The 21573-nt window shown below is 43.7% G+C and overlaps 1 protein-coding gene across 1 annotated transcript in view; it reads left to right on the top strand.

Moving 5' to 3' along the window:
• LOC124722165 (latrophilin Cirl) overlaps positions 1-21573 on the top strand; it is a 799917-nt gene that overhangs the window by 147339 nt on the left and 631005 nt on the right. Inside the window, exon 3 of the mRNA XM_047247367.1 lies at positions 21349-21435. Within this exon, the coding sequence (XP_047103323.1) occupies positions 21424-21435 (12 nt within the window). The 5' untranslated portion in view covers positions 21349-21423. The remainder of the gene's footprint in view (positions 1-21348; positions 21436-21573) is intronic.

Raw genomic sequence — 21573 nt, 5'->3', positions numbered from 1 at the left:
TTCCCCGTTAGTGCAACTTCCTCCTAAATAAATGTGAGATAAACACAGCGAGGCAGTTCCATAGTACTCTCTTACGGAATTACTCCGCTCTTAGTCACTTTAAATATAAATCAAAATAAACTTCTCACTCATATGAGGACAGGCTAACGAAGGACTAAAATGTCTGCAAGATTATCTCAACCGATATAACACATCTGCAAAAGAGATTTCTTAAAACGATTGTCACACTGTTTCTTTTCGATTGATTTGAATTCACATCGAGCCTTCAATGAACATCAGCTCGAATGAGTTTAGAGATGTGGTCCTGGGTTTGTAACAAATATGTCAAAGCATTGCATACATGCTTTAGACGAGACAGGGAACTTTTCGGGAATGACTCGGAGGTTCTTTTCGCAATACGCTAGTTGGTAGTGTAAGAGAACCTTTGTCATATAAGAGAACGCCAGAGAAATAGGAACCGGAAACTGAGCGTTGAATGCTGGCAGGCTGGCGGTGTGGCGCCAACTGCTGCGGTCTATCAACACCTTGTTCCGCGAGCCAGAAAATTGCCACGACCACACCATTCTGCTTCCTCTCCCCCTAGGGTCCTCTCTTGTTCCACATTCCTTCATGTAGCTTTTTTTAAGGCAAAAAATATAAAATTTTAATTAGACTCCGCTGTGTAGAGCTACCTAACAGTGCCATTTTTCGTCTCGGGCACGTAATCTAGTCGTCTCATTTCCAACTCGTCAACCTCCTGTGGTTGCCTGGTATTCTGTTTTGGCGCTTGGCTGCTTCTCGCACAAAGGATTTATGGGTTTGTCGATTGAAAGAGTTTCCTCAATACTAGTCAAATGTTCAAATGTGTGTCAGTTCCTAAGGGTCCTAAGGTCATCGGTCGCTAGACTTACACACTACTTGAACTAACTCGTGCTAAGAACAACACACACTCCCATGCCCGAGGGAGGTCATAATCATGAACAGTGCATTCCATAACTCTACAGGAAATATCAGTCTGAAGTTTAACTGGAAATGATACTTTTCAGTGGAACAGAAAATAGTGTTAAACGCTTTTATGAAGTGATTTTTCCCTAATTAAACTCTATTAGCCTACCACGATCAGCTGATTTGTGTGTCTGCGGACATTATGAAGCGATCTTGTCTTGATATTGGGTATAGGTAGATTAATAAATAGAGCATAATCAAGGTAAAATGCCGTGACACAGGCTGTAGATCCTAATTTCAAGCTTTTATATAAAAGATACATAACCGAATTTTGGGATAATATATCACCATATATATAATTAAAGAAATAACTTTTACGTGTTTGCGTAATTTCTTTGGGCTGTAGACATTTATCATTACCATTTTGGAAATAAATAATTTTGAACTGCATTCTCAACAAAGGTTCGAAGAAACGTAAGTTCATGTGTAACAGCCCAGCGAGTGTGCTGGACTGCCCCTTCCACGTCCCTCTACAGTTGCTCACAGCCTTACCCTTCATTCGTACTGTGGTGTCGCCGCCAGACACCGCGCTTGCTAGGTGGTAGCCTTTAAATCGGCCGCGGTCCGTTAGTATACGTCGGACCCGCGTGTCGCCACTATCGGTGATTGCAGACCGAGCGCCGCCACACGGTAGGTCTAGTCTAGGGAGACTCCCTAGCACTCGCCCCAGTTGTACAGCTGACTTTGCTAGCGATGGTTCACTAACTACATACGTTCTCATTTGCAGAGACGACAGTTTAGCATAGCCTTCAGCTACGTCATTTGCTACGACCTAGCAAGGCGCCATATTCAGTTACTATAAGTACTATCTTCAAGAATGTATTCTGAACAGATAATATTGTGACTCATGTACCGTCAAGAGCGACGTTCATCATTAACGGATTAAAGTTAAGTATCAAACTAATTACGTCGGCTTTCTGAATTCTAATTCTTTGTCATGTTCCAGACCTCACGTCAGTATAGTTCTTCCCTCCTCACGCCAGCCTGCGTGAGCTAAAACGCTTGCATTTCGCCCTCCTCTAGTAACACGGTGTTGGCTCTTCTGCCAACAAAACACGTACACCCATACATTCGACCCATCGTAGTATATTGAAGAAGAATGTGTGCACCAATGCTATATTTCATCGAGATAGAGGAAAATTCATAATTCGACAAGATTATTTTATGTCAGCAAAGCGGCTCCAGAGGACGGTTTCAGAATCTTGCGATTTCGCTTTGCTTAACAGTGCCCCTGAGGCAGTGGTTGAGTTGCCACTCCCCCAAACACCGAGGTTCTTGTTGCTTGAAATCAGACGCCCCTAACGCAGTTTCAAGATTACTCGCGTGGAATTTTTAACTACTGCTAATGTATCATCAGCACACTGAGTGGAAAGTGGATCCGGGAGCAGACTGGAGTGGAAGATGTAGTTATTACTGTACTTAAAATTAAATGGAAATGGGCAGGACATATGGGCAGACGAATCGATTGCACACGAAATACGTAAGTAACTGGCTGAGATGACGATAGTACTAGATGACAGATGGAGCCTCGAAGATGTCTTTATCGTCAGTTCGTGTTTGGGTTGGGTCGTTTGTGGGAAGAGACCAAACTGCGAGATCATCGGTCTCGTCTGACCAGGGAAGGACGGGGAAGGAAGTCGGCCGTGCCCTTTCAGAGGAACCATCCCGGCATTTACCTGGAACGATTTAGGGGAATCACGGAAAACCTAAATCAGGATGGCCGACGCGGGATTGAACCGTCTTCCTCCAGAATGCGAGTCCAGTGTGCTAGCCACCACGTCACCTCGCTCGGTGGTGCGTGTTTCATGTGTCCTGCGCGTTTGCCGTTTGTATCGACGTCGTCGTCGTATTCCGCAATTCGGAGATCCTGCTTTCTGAGTAAAATTTCGCCGCAGGACTCAGTAGTACCACGTGTCTATTAGTAGTCAATAAATGAAATATTTAGAAATGAAGAGAAATTTGAAATATAAAATTACATTTTGCACTCTTGATTTTCTACATGTTCCGGCCAAGATTTAACATACGCTACTCACAACTAAAGAAACAAAATGTTCCCTAGTCTGTGTTCACCGCCTGAATAGAATCTCAGTGCCAGGTTTACACATTTGTAGAACTTTCTCGAAGGAAATAAAAGTTCACCGTTGCTTGTGGCCAGCATTGGTATATATTGTCCTAACATTTTGAAACGATTGAAACATTGTGCACATACGGAAAACCCCCACTTTCAACGCGTTTTTCAGGAAATATCTTTTAGTTGGCAATAAAAATAATCTCAGGTTATTTTGGTTGTTGCTTTTTACCGCCGTATCAGTTCTAATTTCCACAGGCAGTGGATATTATGCAGTAATAGCCCAATTGGAAATACGGCGACCAAAATGTAAGTGTTAAATATAATATTCGCTCGTTACCGATAAAACGGGTACTAAAATATGAAGCGTTGTGGGCCAGTATTTGCCGCTCGTATAATAAATGCGCGGGACCACATGGCGCTCGGATTTTCGCCGTTTTATCCGATGAATAGTTGCGACGCCCGGAAAATTCCTCTCCGCTTTATAATGCGGCTGAAAAATTGTACGCGCAGTTTAGCTGACACTGTCACGCGCTGCCTCGCCTACAATCAGTCTCTCGGAATCCCTGAAAATCCGTTGTTACTACACGTGCATCTGCCATCCCAAGTCGTCCCCACAAACTTGTCTTCGGGAAACGGAGTTCGACCTTCGAGACAATCATCGAGTTGAACCTCTCTCGATGAAGAAAGTTGAGCGCCATCTGCATTAGCTTTGAGTGTATCATGCCAGTATTTACGTCTACCCTCCTCAAGTCACATTAGTATGTGTGGCGGCGGATGCTTCGTGTATCGCACCAGTTCCACTCCCTTTCCTGTACCGTTCGCGAAAGGCAGGCGAGAGGAAATAATGACTTAAGCCTCCGTATGATCCAGTTTTCTTTTTTCTTTTTTTTTTTTTTTTTTTTTTTTTTTTTTTTTTTTTTTTTTTTTTTTTTCTCTCAGATTTTCCCCTCGTGATCATTTCGCGCTGTACATGATTCAGTACTATGTAGACTGCCTCGTATGGAAAGTACGCTTTCCTGTGCATTTAACTATAAATCTATTCGCGGTGCACATCGCCTCTCTTCTAGAGTCTGAAGTTCTCTTAGTATCTCTGTTATGCCCTCCCGCTTACCAAACGAACGCGTCACGAAACAAGTAGCTCTTCTTCGAATGTTCTCTGGGCGTGCTACTTGGTACTTCGTAAAATTCTCAGCCCGACGGGCAACTGAAAATTGGTGGAAATCAGGATTTGGTGTCCAACATAGCTTTCGCCTCCGGCCCCAAGGACGTTGAAAAAAACACCAATCTCTCTCTCTCTCTCTCTCTCTCTCTCTCTCTCTCTGTGTGTGTGTGTGTGTGTGTGTGTGTGTGTGTGTGTGTGTGTGGGGGGGGGGGGGGGGGGGGAGGTGGAGCGTGGAATATGCCAAGTTGCGATGTAGTTCTGATCCCATGCTGAATTTCTTAGAAAAGCATTGTAATGCTAAAAACCAACCATTGGATTTGTAGCCGTTTCACTTTTTGGCCTCGGTTTAAATTTCTTCCGGCCAATGTCAAAATATCGGCGTGACGTTGGGCACGAAGGTAACAAACAGAATCCACTGGTGGAATACCTTCCATCAATAGAACTCGAGCGTGAATGGAGAGAAGTTATAGTTCGGCATGTGCCGTCCTCTTAGCAGTTTACTAGGAACCGAAGGGACACGCTGCGACAGGACCTCCGTCCTTCATATGGGCACGTGGAACTCGGCCGTTTCTCTGGTGTAGAAGGGTGCATTACGGCAACACTTTCTACGCTCTCCCTTCATCTTCATAATAAGCGCAACGACGTTAGTAATAGCAGCAGGTTTAAGAGATTTTCTGCTCATCGTTGTTGCTTCACATACGAAGTCTCGTAAATTATTGACACGTGCAGACCTTCGTAGGTTCTTTCTGGGTTATGTTGGATCGTAAATATTAACGTTCTAATTCCTACAAATTTTCACTAACGTAAAATGTATGTTTTGGCAAGCAGACGCAAGAAAGCGTGCTGTCATCTTCCTGCACAATGGTGAAGAAGCGAAAGCAGGAGGAACATGTAAATCGAGCATTTGGGGGGCCGTTGTTGGTTATTCTGGCTTGCGGAAAACCGCCAGAAAATTGTTGAGAAATGCTACAAGACATGCAGAGGACCGTCGTTTGGTGTAGAAATTAGCAGTTGATCGTCAGCATATATCATTGTTTAATATTTTGGTGGGTAGGTCCTGTACCGTCAATGTACACATGTGGCCATCACCGACTGGTAACATAGAAAACCGAAAAATATGTAGAAGTACGTGCACAGTGTGTCCTGAACTGAAACGACGATGTGAAACTAGTAGGAAAAACAGATGCCACACCGAGATTCATTGGAAGAAAATGAAACTAACTCGCGAAACAGGTAACTTGCAAAACTCGTGTACTAGCGTTTCATAAGTGCCGCCCTTGCAGGAGGTTACCCGTATTTGGTAGGATTAATAGAGAAGAGCGGTGCGACACAATGCTCACCAAATTCCAATGCGAGGCAGTACAAGAGATGCGCCATGCACCACGAAGATGTTTACGGCCAAGTTTCGACAGCGTACTTTCCAAGGAGTCAGTCCCAATACTACTGCCTCTTGTGGAGTGACACACTACATTAAAATGCGATAAAATCGAGCTCATACGTAATCATACCGTAAATCGTTTTTATCGAATAGTGATAGTGGTATCTGTAACCCCAGCCCCCACACATCGGGTAGACGTGGAGACTACCGTACGAAGTACCCGGCTCGTCTGCAGGGCGTGTTCTGAGCGTACCTCAGGGTCTGCTGTAAGGAGAGAGACATCGCGGTCTTTGCCTGTATTTCATTTTTAATGTTAGTCCGGAAGTGGAGTGCAGCTTTCGTACCGGAATGTCTACGGAAGCGAGCCAGGATAAAAAGCGCGCACGAGAAAACAGGAGGCGCAAAGTTGGCCCGAATCGTGCAACAGTTCATCCACGCCATTTCCGCTGCCGTCTTCTTTTCGCGTGAGTCTTTTTCCAGCTCGTGTCTGCTCATTCTTTCTGTCAAGTATTTTCGGAGCTCATCTGTTAAAGAGTGCCTGTGCAAAATGTGTTTTCAAGAACTCTTATTTGTGGCCTTTTCACTGTAGGTATATTTTTATTCTGGTTCTATGTTTGTTATTTTTTTATATATTTGTCTCCAGTGGCAGTTCATCGAGAAGATACAGAGTTTTGAAAGTAAGAAACCGAATTTTAGAAATTTTGGGCGCTGTACGGCCAGTGGCGATAGGTAGTTAAAATTTACTACGGTGACAAGCAGCGCAATATCAGAATCAACAACAAACACGATTTATTCTTTGACATACGGTTAGTTACTTTCATATAACATGTATAATGTACACATACTTAAGGGCACACAATTTTGACAGTGGAAACCAAAGACATATTTACTAAATCTCATACAGAAGTGGTGCTACTGAAATACTTAAGCCGGCCGAAGTGGCCGTGCGGTTCTAGGCGCTGCAGTCTGGAACCGCGAGACCGCTACGGTCGCAGGTTCGAATCCTGCCTCGGGCATGGATGTGTGTGATGTCCTTAGGTTAGTTAGGTTTAACTAGTTCTAAGTTCTAGGGGACTGATGACCTCAGAAGTTAAGTCCCATAGTGCTCAGAGCCATTTGAACCATTTTTTGAAATACTTAAGAGCAGATAAAAACCTATTCATCCTAGAATTTAACGCCATTGTTCTGTCCTGGACTGCGCCCCACTACATCAAACTAGAACGTTTCTGTAATGCCAAGACAGCTCTAGCAATATTTATCAGGATACGGAATTTGAGTGGCAAGTCAATAACGGCCAGTGATGCGGAAAAATACCACATGCACCTTAAAGATTACTAATCAGCACTTGTATTTAACGATACAAAACGGGCTTCAATACATCAACTTCGCGGTGTCTGTTGCGGTAATGAAGTCCAAACTTCTGCGACAAGCGAACTCTTGGACGGCTCCTGAATCCATTAAGCCTGAGACGAGGACAACATAGCGAACGTCCAAGTGGACGCACGAGCAAAAAAAAGTTGACTCAGATTATTTCGTGAAAATAATGATGATTTCCACTAACGGCAGATCTGAAGTTTGCCACAAATGTGAGTTTATCCCTCGTAATGGAACTGTCCCCGTGCCGCCAAGGGCGGAAGATTAGGGATTAGTTAACGTCCCGTCGACATCGAGGTCGTTAAAGACGAAGCAAAAGCTAAGATTGTTTGAAGAATGAAGGAGTAAACTGACTGTGCTCTTTCAAAGGTACCATCCCGGCATTTGTCTGAAGCGATTTAGGGAAATCATTAAAAACCTAGATCGGGATGGCCGGACCCAGATTTAAACAGTCTTTCTCCGGAATGCGAGTCTAGGTTCAAATGGCTCTGAGCACTATGGGACTTAACTTCTGAGGTCATCAGTCCGCTAGAACTAGGAACTACTTAAACCTAACTAACCTAAGGACATCACACACACCCATGCCCGAGACAGGATTCGAACCTGCGACCGTAGCGGTCGCTCGGTTCCAGACTGTAGCGCCTAGAACCGCTCAGCCACTCCGGCCGGCGAAAGTTTGTGCGTGGCTGGGACTCGAACCCGGATTTCACACTTACCGCGAACGGTCGCCTCAACTGAGAACGACTCCACGACCCACTCAAATTTCCATATGTCGCGGATTCCACAATCCTAATGCTCGCACATTTCGTGATTCCCGCACAGGGAGTGATATGTATTTTTATCGTCATTTTAGCCCGTCGTTGATGCTTATAGTGTCTGTATCTTCAAATTACAGAGTCCTTCAGGAGTAGAAGAGATGTGATTCACAGTAGCGTAGAGGAACGAGAGCTAGTAGCTCTTAAGATACGAATTTTAGAACCCTTGTTTACTACACTTTTTTGCTTCGAATGGGCGTCCACGTCACATCTCTGCATATTGACCATTCCTCCTGGAACATACTGTGTTTCTTCCCAGTCCCCGTCCAGTTTGTGACGGATGTTCGTGTTGTACCGTAATAAAACGAAAATAACGTTGTGTGCTGGGGCTGTAGAAACCACGTTTGCCTTTAAAAATAATGGCCTTTATTAGCTATTTAGAACGACAGAATTTAGTTCCTCTAGCCTATAACAGTTATCAATAGAGGTGCAAATGAGGGGGAAATCCAGCGACCCCATTCGACTGGCGACGCTTGCCCAAGTCGGTGAGACGGGCTAATTATACCGCAGGCAACTTAGCGTTGTGGTCGTACGGATTCCTGAGCAGATCCGCTGATAAGGCCTTTGCGAGATGGCCGACCAATTAGCGACAGGCAGCTCATTAAGGTTCCCAGACTGTCGCACATTACTTCCGAACGTCCCGTTGTCACTGCTTGTGTGTCTAGCGACCAGTAGGCGAAATCTCTCGTGCCGTTATTGTTCAAACTTTGGGTCTAAGATTACAAATTCGTGGTGTTTCGCGGTGAGTGTATGGAATGTTGTGTGATCCTTCTGTCATCTCTGGCGAGCGTTTGCATTTCAAATTTTCGAGTATAGCTCTTGTTTGAAGGCGTTTAGAAGGCGCGTAGACGGAAATTGCTATAGTGGCCTAGCTTATTATGTAAACCAAAAGTGGGGCCGGCCGTGGTGGCCGTCCGGTTCTAGGCACTCCAGTCCGGAGCCGCGCTGCTGCTACAGTCGCAGGTTCGAATCCTGTCTCGTGCATGGGTGTGTGTGATGTCCTTAGGTTAGTTAGGTTTAAGTAGTTCTAAGTTCTAGGGGACTAATGACCACAGCAGTTGAGTCCCATAGTGCTCAGAGCCATTTGAACCATTTTTTAAACCAAAACTAGTGGTTGTTAGCATTATGTCGGCCATGTTGGACTGTGTATATATGAAGTTATACTCAACAGACGTACCAGAATAATAATTGGCTCCTTCTACCGAGCCCCCCCCCCCCAGATTCTGACGATATAATAGCTGAACGGTTAAAAGAAAACTTGAATCTCATTACAAATAAGTACCCCACTCATACAGTTATAATTCGTGGGCCCGCATCTCGTGGTCGTGCGGTAGCGTTCTCGCTTCCCACGCCCGGGTTCCCGGGTTCGATTCCCGGCGGGGTCAGGGATTTTCTCTGCCTCGTGATGGCTGGGTGTTGTGTGATGTCCTTAGGTTAGTTAGGTTTAAGTAGTTCTAAGTTCTAGGGGACTGATGACCATAGATGTTAAGTCCCATAGTGCTCAGAGCCATTTGAACCATTTATAATTCGTGGGGACGTCGATCTACCCTCGATTTCTTGGGGAAAATACATGTTCTAAGCCGGTGGTAGACAGAAAACAATTTCCGAAATTGTACTAAATGCTTCTCTGAGAATTACTTTGAACAATTAGTTCATGAGCCCACACGAATTGTAAATGGTTGCGAAAACACACTTGACCTCTTAACCACAAATAATCCTGATCTAATAGAAAGCGTCGTGACGGATACAGGGATTAGTGAACGGAAGGTCATTGTAGCGAGGCTCAAAACCATATCAACCAAAACCACTAAAAATAAACGCAAAATATATCTATTTAAAACAGCAGATAAAATTTCGCCTTCCTACGGGAGAGTCTCCATTCCTTCCAAACTAATTATGTAAGTGTAGACCAGATATGGCTCAAATTCAAAGATACAATATCGACAAAAATAGATAGATTCATACCGCATAAGTTAATAAGAGACGGGACTGATCCACCATGGTACACAAAACACGTCAGAACAATGTTGCAGAAACAATGAAAAAAGTATGCCAAATTCAGAAGAACGCAAAATCCCCAAGACTGGCTAAGTTTCACGGAAGCTCGAAATTTATTGCGGACGTCAATGCGGGATGCTTTTAACAGTTTCCGCAATGAAACATTGTCTCAAATGATGGTAGAAACCCCAAAGAGATTCTGGTAGTATGTAAAGTACACCAGTGGCAAAAAACAGTCAATACCGTCACAGTGCGATGGCGATGGAAATGTTACCGGTGATTGTGCCACTAAATCGGAGTTACTAAATACAGTTTTCCGTCATTCCTTCACGAAAGAAGACGAAGTAAATATTCCAGAATTCGAAACCAGAACAGCTGTTAGCATGAGTGGCACAAAAGTAGATATCCTAGGTGTTGCGAAACAACTCAGATCACTTAAGAAAGGCAAGTCTTCCGGTCCAGATGGTATACCTGTTAGGTTCCTTTCAGAGTATGCAGGCACAATAGCGCCTTTTTCAGCAATCATATACAACCGCTCACTTGACGAAAGGTCTGCTCCTAAAGACTCGAAGGTAGCACAGGTCACATCAATATTCAAGAAGGGAAATAGAAGTAACCCATTGAATCACAGACCCATATCACTGACCTCAATTTGCAGTAGGATTTTGGAACATATACTGTACTCGAACATTATGAATCACCTTGAAGAAAATGATTTATTGATACATAACCAACACGGATTCAGAAAATACCGTTCTTGTGCAACACAGCTAGCTCTTTCTTCCCAAGAAGTAATGAGTGCTGTCCACAAGGGATCTCAGATCGATTCCATATTCCTAGATGTCCAAAAGGCTTTTGATACCGTTCCTCACAAGCGACTTAATCAAATTGCGTGTATATGGAGTATCGTCTCAGTTGTGTGACTGGATTCGGGATTTCCTCTCAGAGAGGTCACAGTTAGTAGTGATAGACGGTAAATCAACAAGTAGAACAGAAGTGATATCTGGCGTTCTGCAAGGCAGTGTCATAGCCACTCTGCTGTTCCCGATCTACATAAATGATCTAGGTGGTAATCTGAGCAGCCCCCTTAGATTGTTTGCAGATGACGCTGTAATTTGCCGTCTAGTAAAATCATCAGACGATCAATTCCAATTACAAAATAATCTAGAGAGAATTTCTGTATGGTGCGAAAAGTGGCAACTGGCACTAACCATAGAAAAGTGTGAGGTCATCCACATGGGTACTAAGAGATCCGACATTTGAACATTTTCGAGTACCTTGACCACTTCTCTGTGCCTTGAACGACCACTTACTCGCAAGTTTCTAACCAGAGTGAGGAATTTCTTCAAATTAGCAGCCAATTTCGAAGCTTCCCTCTATACATTCTTTTGTTTCTCCGAACGCTACGTGCCGCTGCGCCATCCATCCTGTAACTAGTTATGTTCCATATATGAGAGCCACTTGTGAATTGTAAGTTGTAAGCAGTGGTTAACTCCACAATGGACACATCATAGACGAATTATTATTATTATTATCATCATCATCTACATCATCATTATTACTTTAAGGTAGCACCAGCAACGTCGTCGTTGCTTGTTACGAAACATACGCACGTTCCTGTCAGGCAGTACCCATTCGAGGCCCCGTACCGCCTGAAAAATCCATTTCCTTATCCCAAATTCGTCTCTACCATCTGCCTAATAGTGACTCAGAAAGCTTCCGACAACCTGTACAATCGTCAGCTGGAGCATTTTCCAGTAGCACACTGCGTAGCATAGTGCTTAGTTCCGCATTCAGCCGTAGTTAGTAGTGTACTTGAATACTACGGTTTAATTGGATATTAAACGACAAGATTAATTTATGAAAACAAGCTATTTTACTGTGTAAGCATTTATTTATTTTTTTAAAAAAAGGCTATTTCATTATCAGTGATTAGCCACTTTCACCCCCGCCCCCCAGCCCTTGGTCACTTTTGAACCCATGTCATGGCGTCACCAGCACAACCGTAGTAGGTACGGGAACAACGATGACAGGTGAAAAAAAAAAAAAAAGTTCGTACGTTAAGAGAGAAAGTTTTGCACCTTATTTAAGTGAATCGTGTATGTTGATGACGGCGGAAAATACCGGTTATGAGTTTCACTTTTCTTCTTTTTACACACGAACGGCACATCAGTGACAGTCCTTACCTACTGTAGCTGTGCTGAACTTTTATTACGAACACCATCACTTACTGTTTTGCCACATTGCGGCAGGCTATAAGCGTAACATTCTTATAGGTGTAATGTACATTGAAACTGCTCGTGAGTGTGAAACTTGGTAACTACTAATAACAGAATAAAATGTTTATATAAAAAAAATGGCGCGCTCTGAGGGCTCCGTAGAAACTTAATTATGTTTGTAGATAGCCCATCCACCTCGGGAATAGAGGATTTCGACGTTTTTTGCCTGATATTGATAGTGGCAAGATATCAATCCCTGGAATTCCGAGACTTTCGTGAATGTACTCATTTTATGTTTAAATTTTTTGTGTAATTTCACATTTGCTTCTATAATTCCAGAGAATAAGGGGTCTTAACAGACGGACAGACGGATAACAAATGACAAAAAATCTTTTCGTGTGATGTAAGTACAAATTAACTTCGGATTTTTGTCCCTTACTTGTGCTGTGAAACCTTGTTGCTTGCCAAACTTCACGATTGTAGGAACGAACTTTCAGCATGCTGGAGTAGCTTGGGTCAGCAACTTCTGTTGATCAGTAGAACGAAAAACCAGTCCAAATCGCAAATCTTTACTTTTTATTCATTCGACGACTAGTTTCGGGCTGAGACCCATTGTCAGATTTATCTGTATTCACTGTAAATTTTGGTTGCACATTTTTGACATCTTCGGAAATGCCATTTTCGACTATGTTATGATAATTGTAAATGGATCTCGGCCCGAAACTAGTCATCGAATCAATGAAAACTAAAAATTTGCAACTTGAACTGATTTTTCGTTCTACTGTTCATGATTGTGGGTCAGCGGGAGGCGCCTATAGGTTCTGATGAGTGAGTTCGCCGGTATCAAAATACGTGACATAAATGGCTTTAACTTTTGATTGCATTCATTTAGAAGCTCAAATTTGTTACATCGCAAAGGGATCTTAGGCCTAACTGTGCGACATAAATTTTAACTTCATACGTCTTCCAGTTCCTGAGAAAAAGGGTTCTTAACTGTCGGACAGACAAATACACATACAACAAAGCGATCCTATAAAGGTTCCATTTTTACCGATTGAGGTAAGGAACCTAAATAAAAAAACGGCGTAGGCAGGGAATAGCGGCTGTGGACCGGTGCATAAAAAACACTATTAAGACAAAGAGTAGACTGTGGAATTACTCCAGTATAATGACGTATTCTCCAAAATGTGGCGCAATAGACCACACCAATAACCGTTTCGCAGAAAAAATAAGGTCGCATATGCAGCACATTGCCTGTTTCTATGTCGCCGAATTGACAAACGGGGCGAGAACAGAGAAGAGTCTCCGACGCTAAACTCGAGACTCAGAAATTGGTTTGATTCCGCTCTTCCGCCACCGACGTGTCAGGGTAACGGGTTGCGCGGGCTACGGTGGCGGCTGCCCGCCTTGCGCCCGTTGTCAGTCGCTTCTCCTTTTTTAGACAGACTGGTTTTGCAACTTGTGCCATTGTGCATCGGCTGACGAACGGAATGTCTCCTCCGGAATTTGGCTGCCCCTCCTCAGGTTTGCACACTTACGCGATCGCTTCGTATTTGTCTTTCGAGTTAAAGGTAAACAGGCGTGATAGAAATTTGAGAAATACCGCCCTCGTTTTTTTCCTTTCTGTTACGCTTGTCCCGCTGACAGAGCAGTCAAAAGTTTTTCTGTGCGTCAGCAGAAGACTCGTTCAGATACGGCCGACGTATTTCGGCTGTAATGAAGATAAATGATGGACTGTGTTCTGCTTTCTGAATTTTAAGAAACTCTCAGAAAAGCAGCGTACGCCCAGTTTTAGTCGACGTTTGATAGAAAGTTGTTCTGATTTCCTGGATACCCCCTGTCAAGACATGAAAGAAAATGCCGAGCTTACTTAACTAGGGATCGGTACTTGCCTAGCGCTGCAAAATTGTGAGATCGGTTGGCGTGCCAAAATCTTCAGTACGACTTTCAAAATTTCATTTATCTTTATTGTTTGAAGTGATACATACGGAAACCATTATTAGAAGTGCACTTACCGGGCCAAACGTGGATGTCCTAAGCAAATGACTAATACTTCCCTTCATAGTTTTAATATGTATCAGCTCTGTTGAAGAAAGAGCTTTAATATTTTTTGTTTAATATTCATAGTTGATATTTCATACCGTGCACTATGACACACAACTTTGCACTCATCGTCGTCACGGTCGACAGAGGTGGCACAGTGCTAAAACCGTCGGTATACGGACCGCGCCATCGAAAATCAACATTGAGCATGCCGAGTTTCTGACGTCACAGCGTGGAAAAAGCACGTTGGGCAGTCTTTTCGAATGCGTAGAGCAATATCTAGCTTGTCAAATATTCTGAACGTAGACGAATGAGATGGAAGAACGCCATCTAGTCCACATGACACCATCTGTCTTCAGTTAAGTCACGAGACGTCATATTTACTTTCAGTTGAAGTCCTTATGTATAGAGCCGTTCCTAAGCACTAGCAAATTGAGGAACTCTCGAAAACCTGCCGTTAATTGTACGATTTATTGTAATAAAATGACTGCCGCTGTGGCCGAGCGGTTCTAGGTGCTTCAGTCCGGAGCCGCGCTGCTGTTACGGTCGCAGGTTCGAATCATGCCTCGGGCATGGGTGTTCGTGATGTTCTTAGGTTAGTTAGGTTAAAGTAGTTCTAAGTCTAGGGGCCGCGGGGGATTAGCCGAGCGGTCTTAGGCGCTGCAGTCATGGACTGTGCGGCTGGTACCGGCGGAGGTTCGAGTCCTCCTCGGGCATGGGTGTGTGTGTTTGTCCTTAGGATAATTTAGGTTAAGTAGTGTGTAAGCTTAGGGACTGATGACCTTAGCAGTTAAGTCCCATAAGATTTCACACACATTTGAACATTTTTTTCTAAGTGTAGGGGATTGTTGACCTCAGGTGTTAAGTCCCATAGTGCTGAGAGCCATTTGAACCATTTGGTAATAAAATGACGGGAAAAGTCATATTGGTGGTTAAAGAAATATTGTAATTTGCGTATTACGAAAGTATGCCGTCTCAATGCAAAAAAATGGTTCAAATGGCTCTGAGCACTATGGGACTCAACTGCTGAGGTCATTAGTCCCCTAGAACTTAGAACTAGTTAAACCTAACTAACCTAAGGACATCACAAACATCCATGCCCGAGGCAGGATTCGAACCTGCGACCGTAGCGGTCTTGCAGTTCCAGACTGCGACGCCTTTATCCGCACGGCCACTTCGGCCGGCGTCTCAATGCAACGGCACATTGAAGAGCCATGAAAAAGGCGTTGTTCTTGGTACAATTTGTTGTAAATAAATGTCAGTTAATAACATATCTACGATTAAAACTTTCAGGAGTTGATAATATGCAAAGCATAGTCATACATTATTCGTGGTCGGTGTAGTGTAATGAGTAGATACGCGTTATTGTAAAGTATTAGGAAATTTGTTACTGGTGCGTGTTCCCCTGGATCCAACCTTCGCGTTTTCTAGAGGATTCTGATACTTTTTTACTGATTTAGTAGCGGTATAATCTGTATTATTCTCTTTTATGTAAATATAAAAGCGCTTTTTGTAAATATAAAAGCTCTCTTTCTAAGGAGTCAGTTTATTAGATTGGCTTAATCTACAAGACAGCTTGCACTAATCACATTAACATTTTTGCACTCTCTTGTTTCAAGTTTTGTATTTTATATTTTGTAAAGATTCAAAAAAATGGTTCCAATGGCTCTGAGCACTATGGGACTTAACTTCTGAGGTCATCAGTCCCCTAGAACTTAGAACTACTTAAACCTAACTAACCTAAGGACATCACACACATCCATGCCCGAGGCAGGATTCGAACCTGCGACCGTAGCAGTCACGCGGTTCCGGACTGAGCGCCTAGAACCGCGAGACCACCGCGGCCGGCGTAAAGATTCTGATACTGAATATGAACAGTGAGCAAGGAAGAATAACCTTAGGGTTTTACTGAGAAGTGAGAATGATGCAATAATTTTTATCTTATGTGAGGAACTATTGTAAACTTGTATCGCACTATTTGTAATGAAATTTTCTTAAGCTTATGGCCTTATTGACTGTGTAAGGTAGTTTCCTATCTGCCTTATAACAAGTTCATGAATACTGAAGTTTATATTTATGTATACTACAGGCAGAACAACATGACTATCATATGGAAAAGGGAGGAAACGTGCGTTTTATAAAACTAACGCAGCAATTTTACGGCAGGCCGTTTCATAAACAGTGTGATTTGCGAGGCAGATAGTCGACAACTGCCGCTTGAGCGAGCTGCGGTCGCGTATGCCACGTACCCTGTGCCAAAGTGTCATCGTTTTGGAGTCCACCCCGGTAGCTGAGTGGTCAGCGTGACGGATTGCGATCGTACGGACTTGGTTTCGATTCCCGGCTGGGTCGGCCGGCCGAGGTGGCCGAGCGGTTCTAGGCGCTACAGTCTGGAACCGCGTGACCGCTGCGGTCGCAGGTTCGAATCCTGCCTCGGGCATGGATGTGTGTGATGTCCTTCGGTTAGTTAGATTTAAGTAGTTCTAAGTTCTAGGGGACTGATGACCTCTGATGTTAAGTCCCATAGTGCTCAGAGCCATTTGAACCATTTTTGAACCGGCTGGGTCGGGGATTTTCTCCGCTCAGGCACTGGGTGTTGTGCTGTCTTCATCATTATTCCATCGCCATCCGGCGCGCAGGTCCCCCAATGTGGCCTCGAATGTAGTCAAGACCTGCACCAAGGCGGCCGAACCTACCCCGCAAGGGGCCTCCCGGCCAATCACGCCAATCGCTCATTTCCATTTTTTCCATCGTTTCGGAGCATTCGGCAGCACGTTGAACTCAGCACGCTCAACGTTGACATTCGAAAGTACGGTACGCGTACGGACGGCTTAAGGCTCTGGACTAGAGTTCGGGCGCACGGCGATTCAACCTTCCATGTTTAGGTTTTCGAAATCGCTTCGGGCGAAAGCTGGAATGGTTTTTTTGAAAGGGCGCGGCCGATTTCATTCCTCAAACTGAGCTTCTGTACAGTCTCCAATGATTTCGTTTTAGCCTGTTCGTCGAGTCCTAATCTTCCTTCTTTTACCATTAAGCGATTCTGCGGTTTCCCCCGTATCGCAGAAGAAAACAGACTATCACAAGGCGCGCATTCATTATTTGTTGGTCGCAGGTAAGAGAACAAATAATACTGCAGCGGAGCAGCCTCTGCCACACGCCGAACAGCATCCTGTTCATCCCTAGTAACATCACTCCGATAAAAAATACAAGTAATTTAAGTGCTGTATTACTTTATTAATGACTGCAAAGTCGTAGCGTCAAGCACAGGATTTGCGGTTTTGTTGTGGGTTAAGTAAACCTCTATCGGCCTGGATTTGGTATACGAAAAAATGGTTCAAATGGCTCTGAGCACTATGGGACTTAACATCTATGGTCATCAGTCCCCTAGAACTTAGAACTACTTAAACCTAACTAAGGACAGCACACAACACCCAGTCATCACGAGGGAGAGAAAATCCCTGACCCTGGCGGGAATCGAACCCGGGAACTGGTATAAGAGTTTAGAAAAACATTGGAAGCACTCGCAATGAAACACGTGTACCACATTCGTAACACTGTGGTCTTATAGCCTGACAGCGTACTTTAACAATACAGGGCTATTACAAATGATTGAAGCGATTTCATAAATTCACTGTAGCTCCATTCATTGACATATGGTCACGACACACTACAGATACGTAGAAAAACTCAAAGTTTTGTTCGGCTGAAGCCGCACTTCAGGTTTCTGCCACCAGAGCGCTCGAGAGCGCAGTGAGACAAAATGGCGACAGGAGCCGAGAAAGCTTATGTCGTGCTTGAAATGCACTCACATCAGTCAGTCACAACACTGCAACGACACTTCAGGACGAAGTTCAACAAAGATCCACCAACTGCTAACTCCATTCGGCGATGGTATGCGCAGTTTAAAGCTTCTGGATGCCTCTGTAAGGGGAAATCAACGGGTCGGCCTGCAGTGAGCGAAGAAACGGTTGAACGCGTGCGGGCAAGTTTCACGCGTAGCCCGCGGAAGTCGACGAATAAAGCAAGCAGGGAGCTAAACGTACCACAGCCGACGGTTTGGAAAATATTACGGAAAAGGCTAAAGCAGAAGCCTTAACGTTTACAATTGCTACAAGCCCTGATACCCGATGACAATGTGAAACGCTTTGAATTTTCGGCGCGGTTGCAACAGCTCATGGAAGAGGATGCGTTCAGTGCGAAACTTGTTTTCAGTGATGAAGCAACATTTTTTTTTAATGGTGAAGTGAACAGACACAATGTGCGAATCTGGGCGGTAGAGAATCCTCACGCATTCGTGCAGCAAATTCGCAATTCACCAAAAGTTAACGTGTTTTGTGCAATCTCACGGTTTAAAGTTTACGGCTCCTTTTTCTTCTGCGAAAAAAACGTTACAGGACACGTGTATCTGGACATGCTGGAAAATTGGCTCATGCCACAACTGGAGACCGACAGCGCCGACTTCGTCTTTCAACAGGATGGTGCTCCACCGCACTTCCATCATGATGTTCGGCATTTCTTAAACAGGAGATTGGAAAACCGATGGATCGGTCGTGGTGGAGATCATGATCAGCAAGTCATGTCATGGCCTCCACGCTCTCCCGACTTAACCCCATGCGATTTCTTTTTGTGGGGTTATATGAAAGATTCAGTGTTTAAACCTCCTCTACCAAGAAACGTGCCAGAACTGCGAGCTCGCATCAACGATGCTTTCGAACTCATTGATGGGGAACATGCTGCGCCGAGAGTGGGAGGAACTTGATTACCGGCTTGATGTCTGCCAAATAACTAAAGGGGCACATATCGAACATTTGTGAATGCCTAAAAAAACTTTTTGAGTTTTTGTATGTGTGTGCAAAGCATTGTGAAAATATCTCAAATAATAAAGTTATTGTAGAGCTGTGAAATCGCTTCAATCATTTGTAATAACCCTGTATTTACAATACTGACTCAGCTTGTCGCCTCGCTCACCCAGATTAGTCACAACTGGAAGGAAACGAAAGAAAAGTGTAGTGTTATTTTTGTGTTGTATATGATGATCGGCACATGGCTAGCCCTCTTGAATAGAACCAAGGGCGCCGCTGTGCTTAACGTTCCCATCCCGATGACGCACCACCGTCAACAGAGTCACGTGTTCTCACTTCATGAGACAATGCGAAAAGGACTGGAATTGAATCCAGGACTGTTCTCTGCCACTTCTCCCCTTGCCGGCCAAATATTGGCAGTGAAAATTTCATCCATCTCCAAGATTACCTAAGAGTCGAGCTCAACAGTAAAAGCTGTGCTTACATATTTTTTTCCACTGGAGGTGTTTTGTTTTGTTTTTCTTTTGTTGATCTCATTTTGTTCGTCATTGTTCGTTGTATTTGTTCAAGTTCATCGTTGATGTATTCACTCAGTTTTTTGAATTACAGAAGGCAATTATCCCTCTGACTGGACACGCTGAGCCACCGTGCCGGCTTTGACTACGGAGGCGGGCGTTGTGAAGTTGGTGCGTAAACATGTAAAGGGAGTGTAATACGCGACTGACTGGTCAGTATCGGCACGCAGCCGAACTGTTCGTCCTGACGCTTCACAAGGTGCTACTTGGGAGTTCCAGACTGTGGTTCACCTACCTGTTGCCAGGACGTGACACAACTTGAATAGCAGGACAGTGATTAATTGCCGTAATGGACTTTAAATTAAATTTATTTCACTACTCTTATTGGAACAGAGTGCCAGGTAAAAATTGGGTAATTAAATCAGAAAACCAGTACGGCAAGTGGGCGGCGGACGGGAGCATGCTGGACACGTATATCCGCAGCCAACTCTGGCTACGTGTTTAGGGATGTTCGTAGGCATGGCTAAGCTACTGGTTGGAGAGCTTAGAGTGTCCAGCTCTTTGTACGTCATTATGATAAATCGCTAAGCTTTGGTACGGCTGACACGTTCCTGTAGCACTAGACTAGACTATGATCTGTTAATGCCAAGAATCAACTACCAGCTTTCCACATATCACAAAGTCGTAAACATGTATTTATGTAACTAAGTAATTTCTCGTCTTTGGAATGATTGTTTAACGAAATTTCGTTGCTGTACATCTAATCACTTTTCTTTCCTTTTTCTGGAAGCCGTACACGAATGTCAACACGCTCTGGTATTACCATCAATCACCACCCAATGAACGTAAATTTCTGCCTGGTAATGACTCCCCATACATTACGATCTTCAGCTATGTTGCCTCCGTATGTTTTTTAAAGTCATGTGCCCACCAGAACGCCGTCTTAGTTCACCAAGATTGTCCAGGCCAGTTTAACACTTCTGTTTATTTATTTTACTACCCAGTCAGCCATTCTTAAGTGGCATAACTACAAAAACCAGTCAACCGGCTGTACGAATTAGGTGTTAATTCAGACGTGTTTTATTGAGTTCTTTTGTTGGTTGGTGAACTTTATAAACGGTTTACTGAATGAAGGTACTGCCGATATACTCTAGTAACTGTCATCCCTGTCGTTTCAGGATGTGTAGACTTTTCTAGAGCTGCTGAAAATGATTTCGTTAATACGGATTCTTTTTGTCCTACTCCTCTGCCGAAGTTGTATTTCATACTGTCCTGAGGGAGTGTATTGGAATGATGTGTATATTCTTTAGTATACTAACATAGGTTAAATCACGACTGCGTTTCTCAAAATTTGTGCATTTCCGGCAGTGTGGTAATGCTCATTGCTGTGTACTCTACAATTTCGTTTACGTCTTTCAAAGTGGACTATTGTGCTATATACTTCTGTGAGCCTCCTTGTTCCTTTAGCAAATTAATTTTTTTTTTCTGTGCAGTTAGTGACAATTTGGTAGAATATCTTATATATGCCGTGGGTTTTTAATGCCGTGCGGCTCTTACCGATACACCTCCCCAATATGTAGTCTTTGACTCTGCGTGCTTCTAGAATATTTACTTACTAGATCTGAGGACGTGTCACAAATAATGAATCAAAGAAATTCGGTTAAAATCCCGTAGCTTTGAACTGTTCACCACTGGTCAACCTTCGCTCTACTAAAATTAATTGAAAACAAATGATAAACTTTCCCTGGCACTATTGTAGATATGTTTAAACGTACCATTGAAGGCATCTGTACAGTGTACCATACGCCGAACTTTGAAATGGATATATGACGTATTTCGATCCAAACTTAATTAAACAACCTAGCTTTTTCATCGCCAATACAGTGATCTGTGCAATTAGTGAAAGAGATAACGCTGTTGCCTACAGTATAACCAGGCCTGTTGTCAAAATATGTTGAAGTCTCTGATGAAAGAACTTACATTTCAGCTTCCGATGGTGACTGAAATTATGGAACCTTTGGACATCAATCGAAGGAAACTTGTCTGAAGAGGACTGTGGCCTATGGGACTGTCGGTAAGTCGTCGTTCCCTTTATCTCAACGCATTTTGGGGTGCCGCTGCCGTCTAGCGTGTATAAGTACCTGTCGTTACAGATATTCGAATAAGCGAGGCTAGTAAAACGATCCGTCGAGCTATTCGTCAAATAGATTGT

Source organism: Schistocerca piceifrons, chromosome X (assembly GCF_021461385.2).
Source record: "Schistocerca piceifrons isolate TAMUIC-IGC-003096 chromosome X, iqSchPice1.1, whole genome shotgun sequence".
Taxonomy (NCBI): domain Eukaryota; kingdom Metazoa; phylum Arthropoda; class Insecta; order Orthoptera; family Acrididae; genus Schistocerca; species Schistocerca piceifrons.
This window is presented reverse-complemented; position numbering and strand designations above follow the sequence as displayed.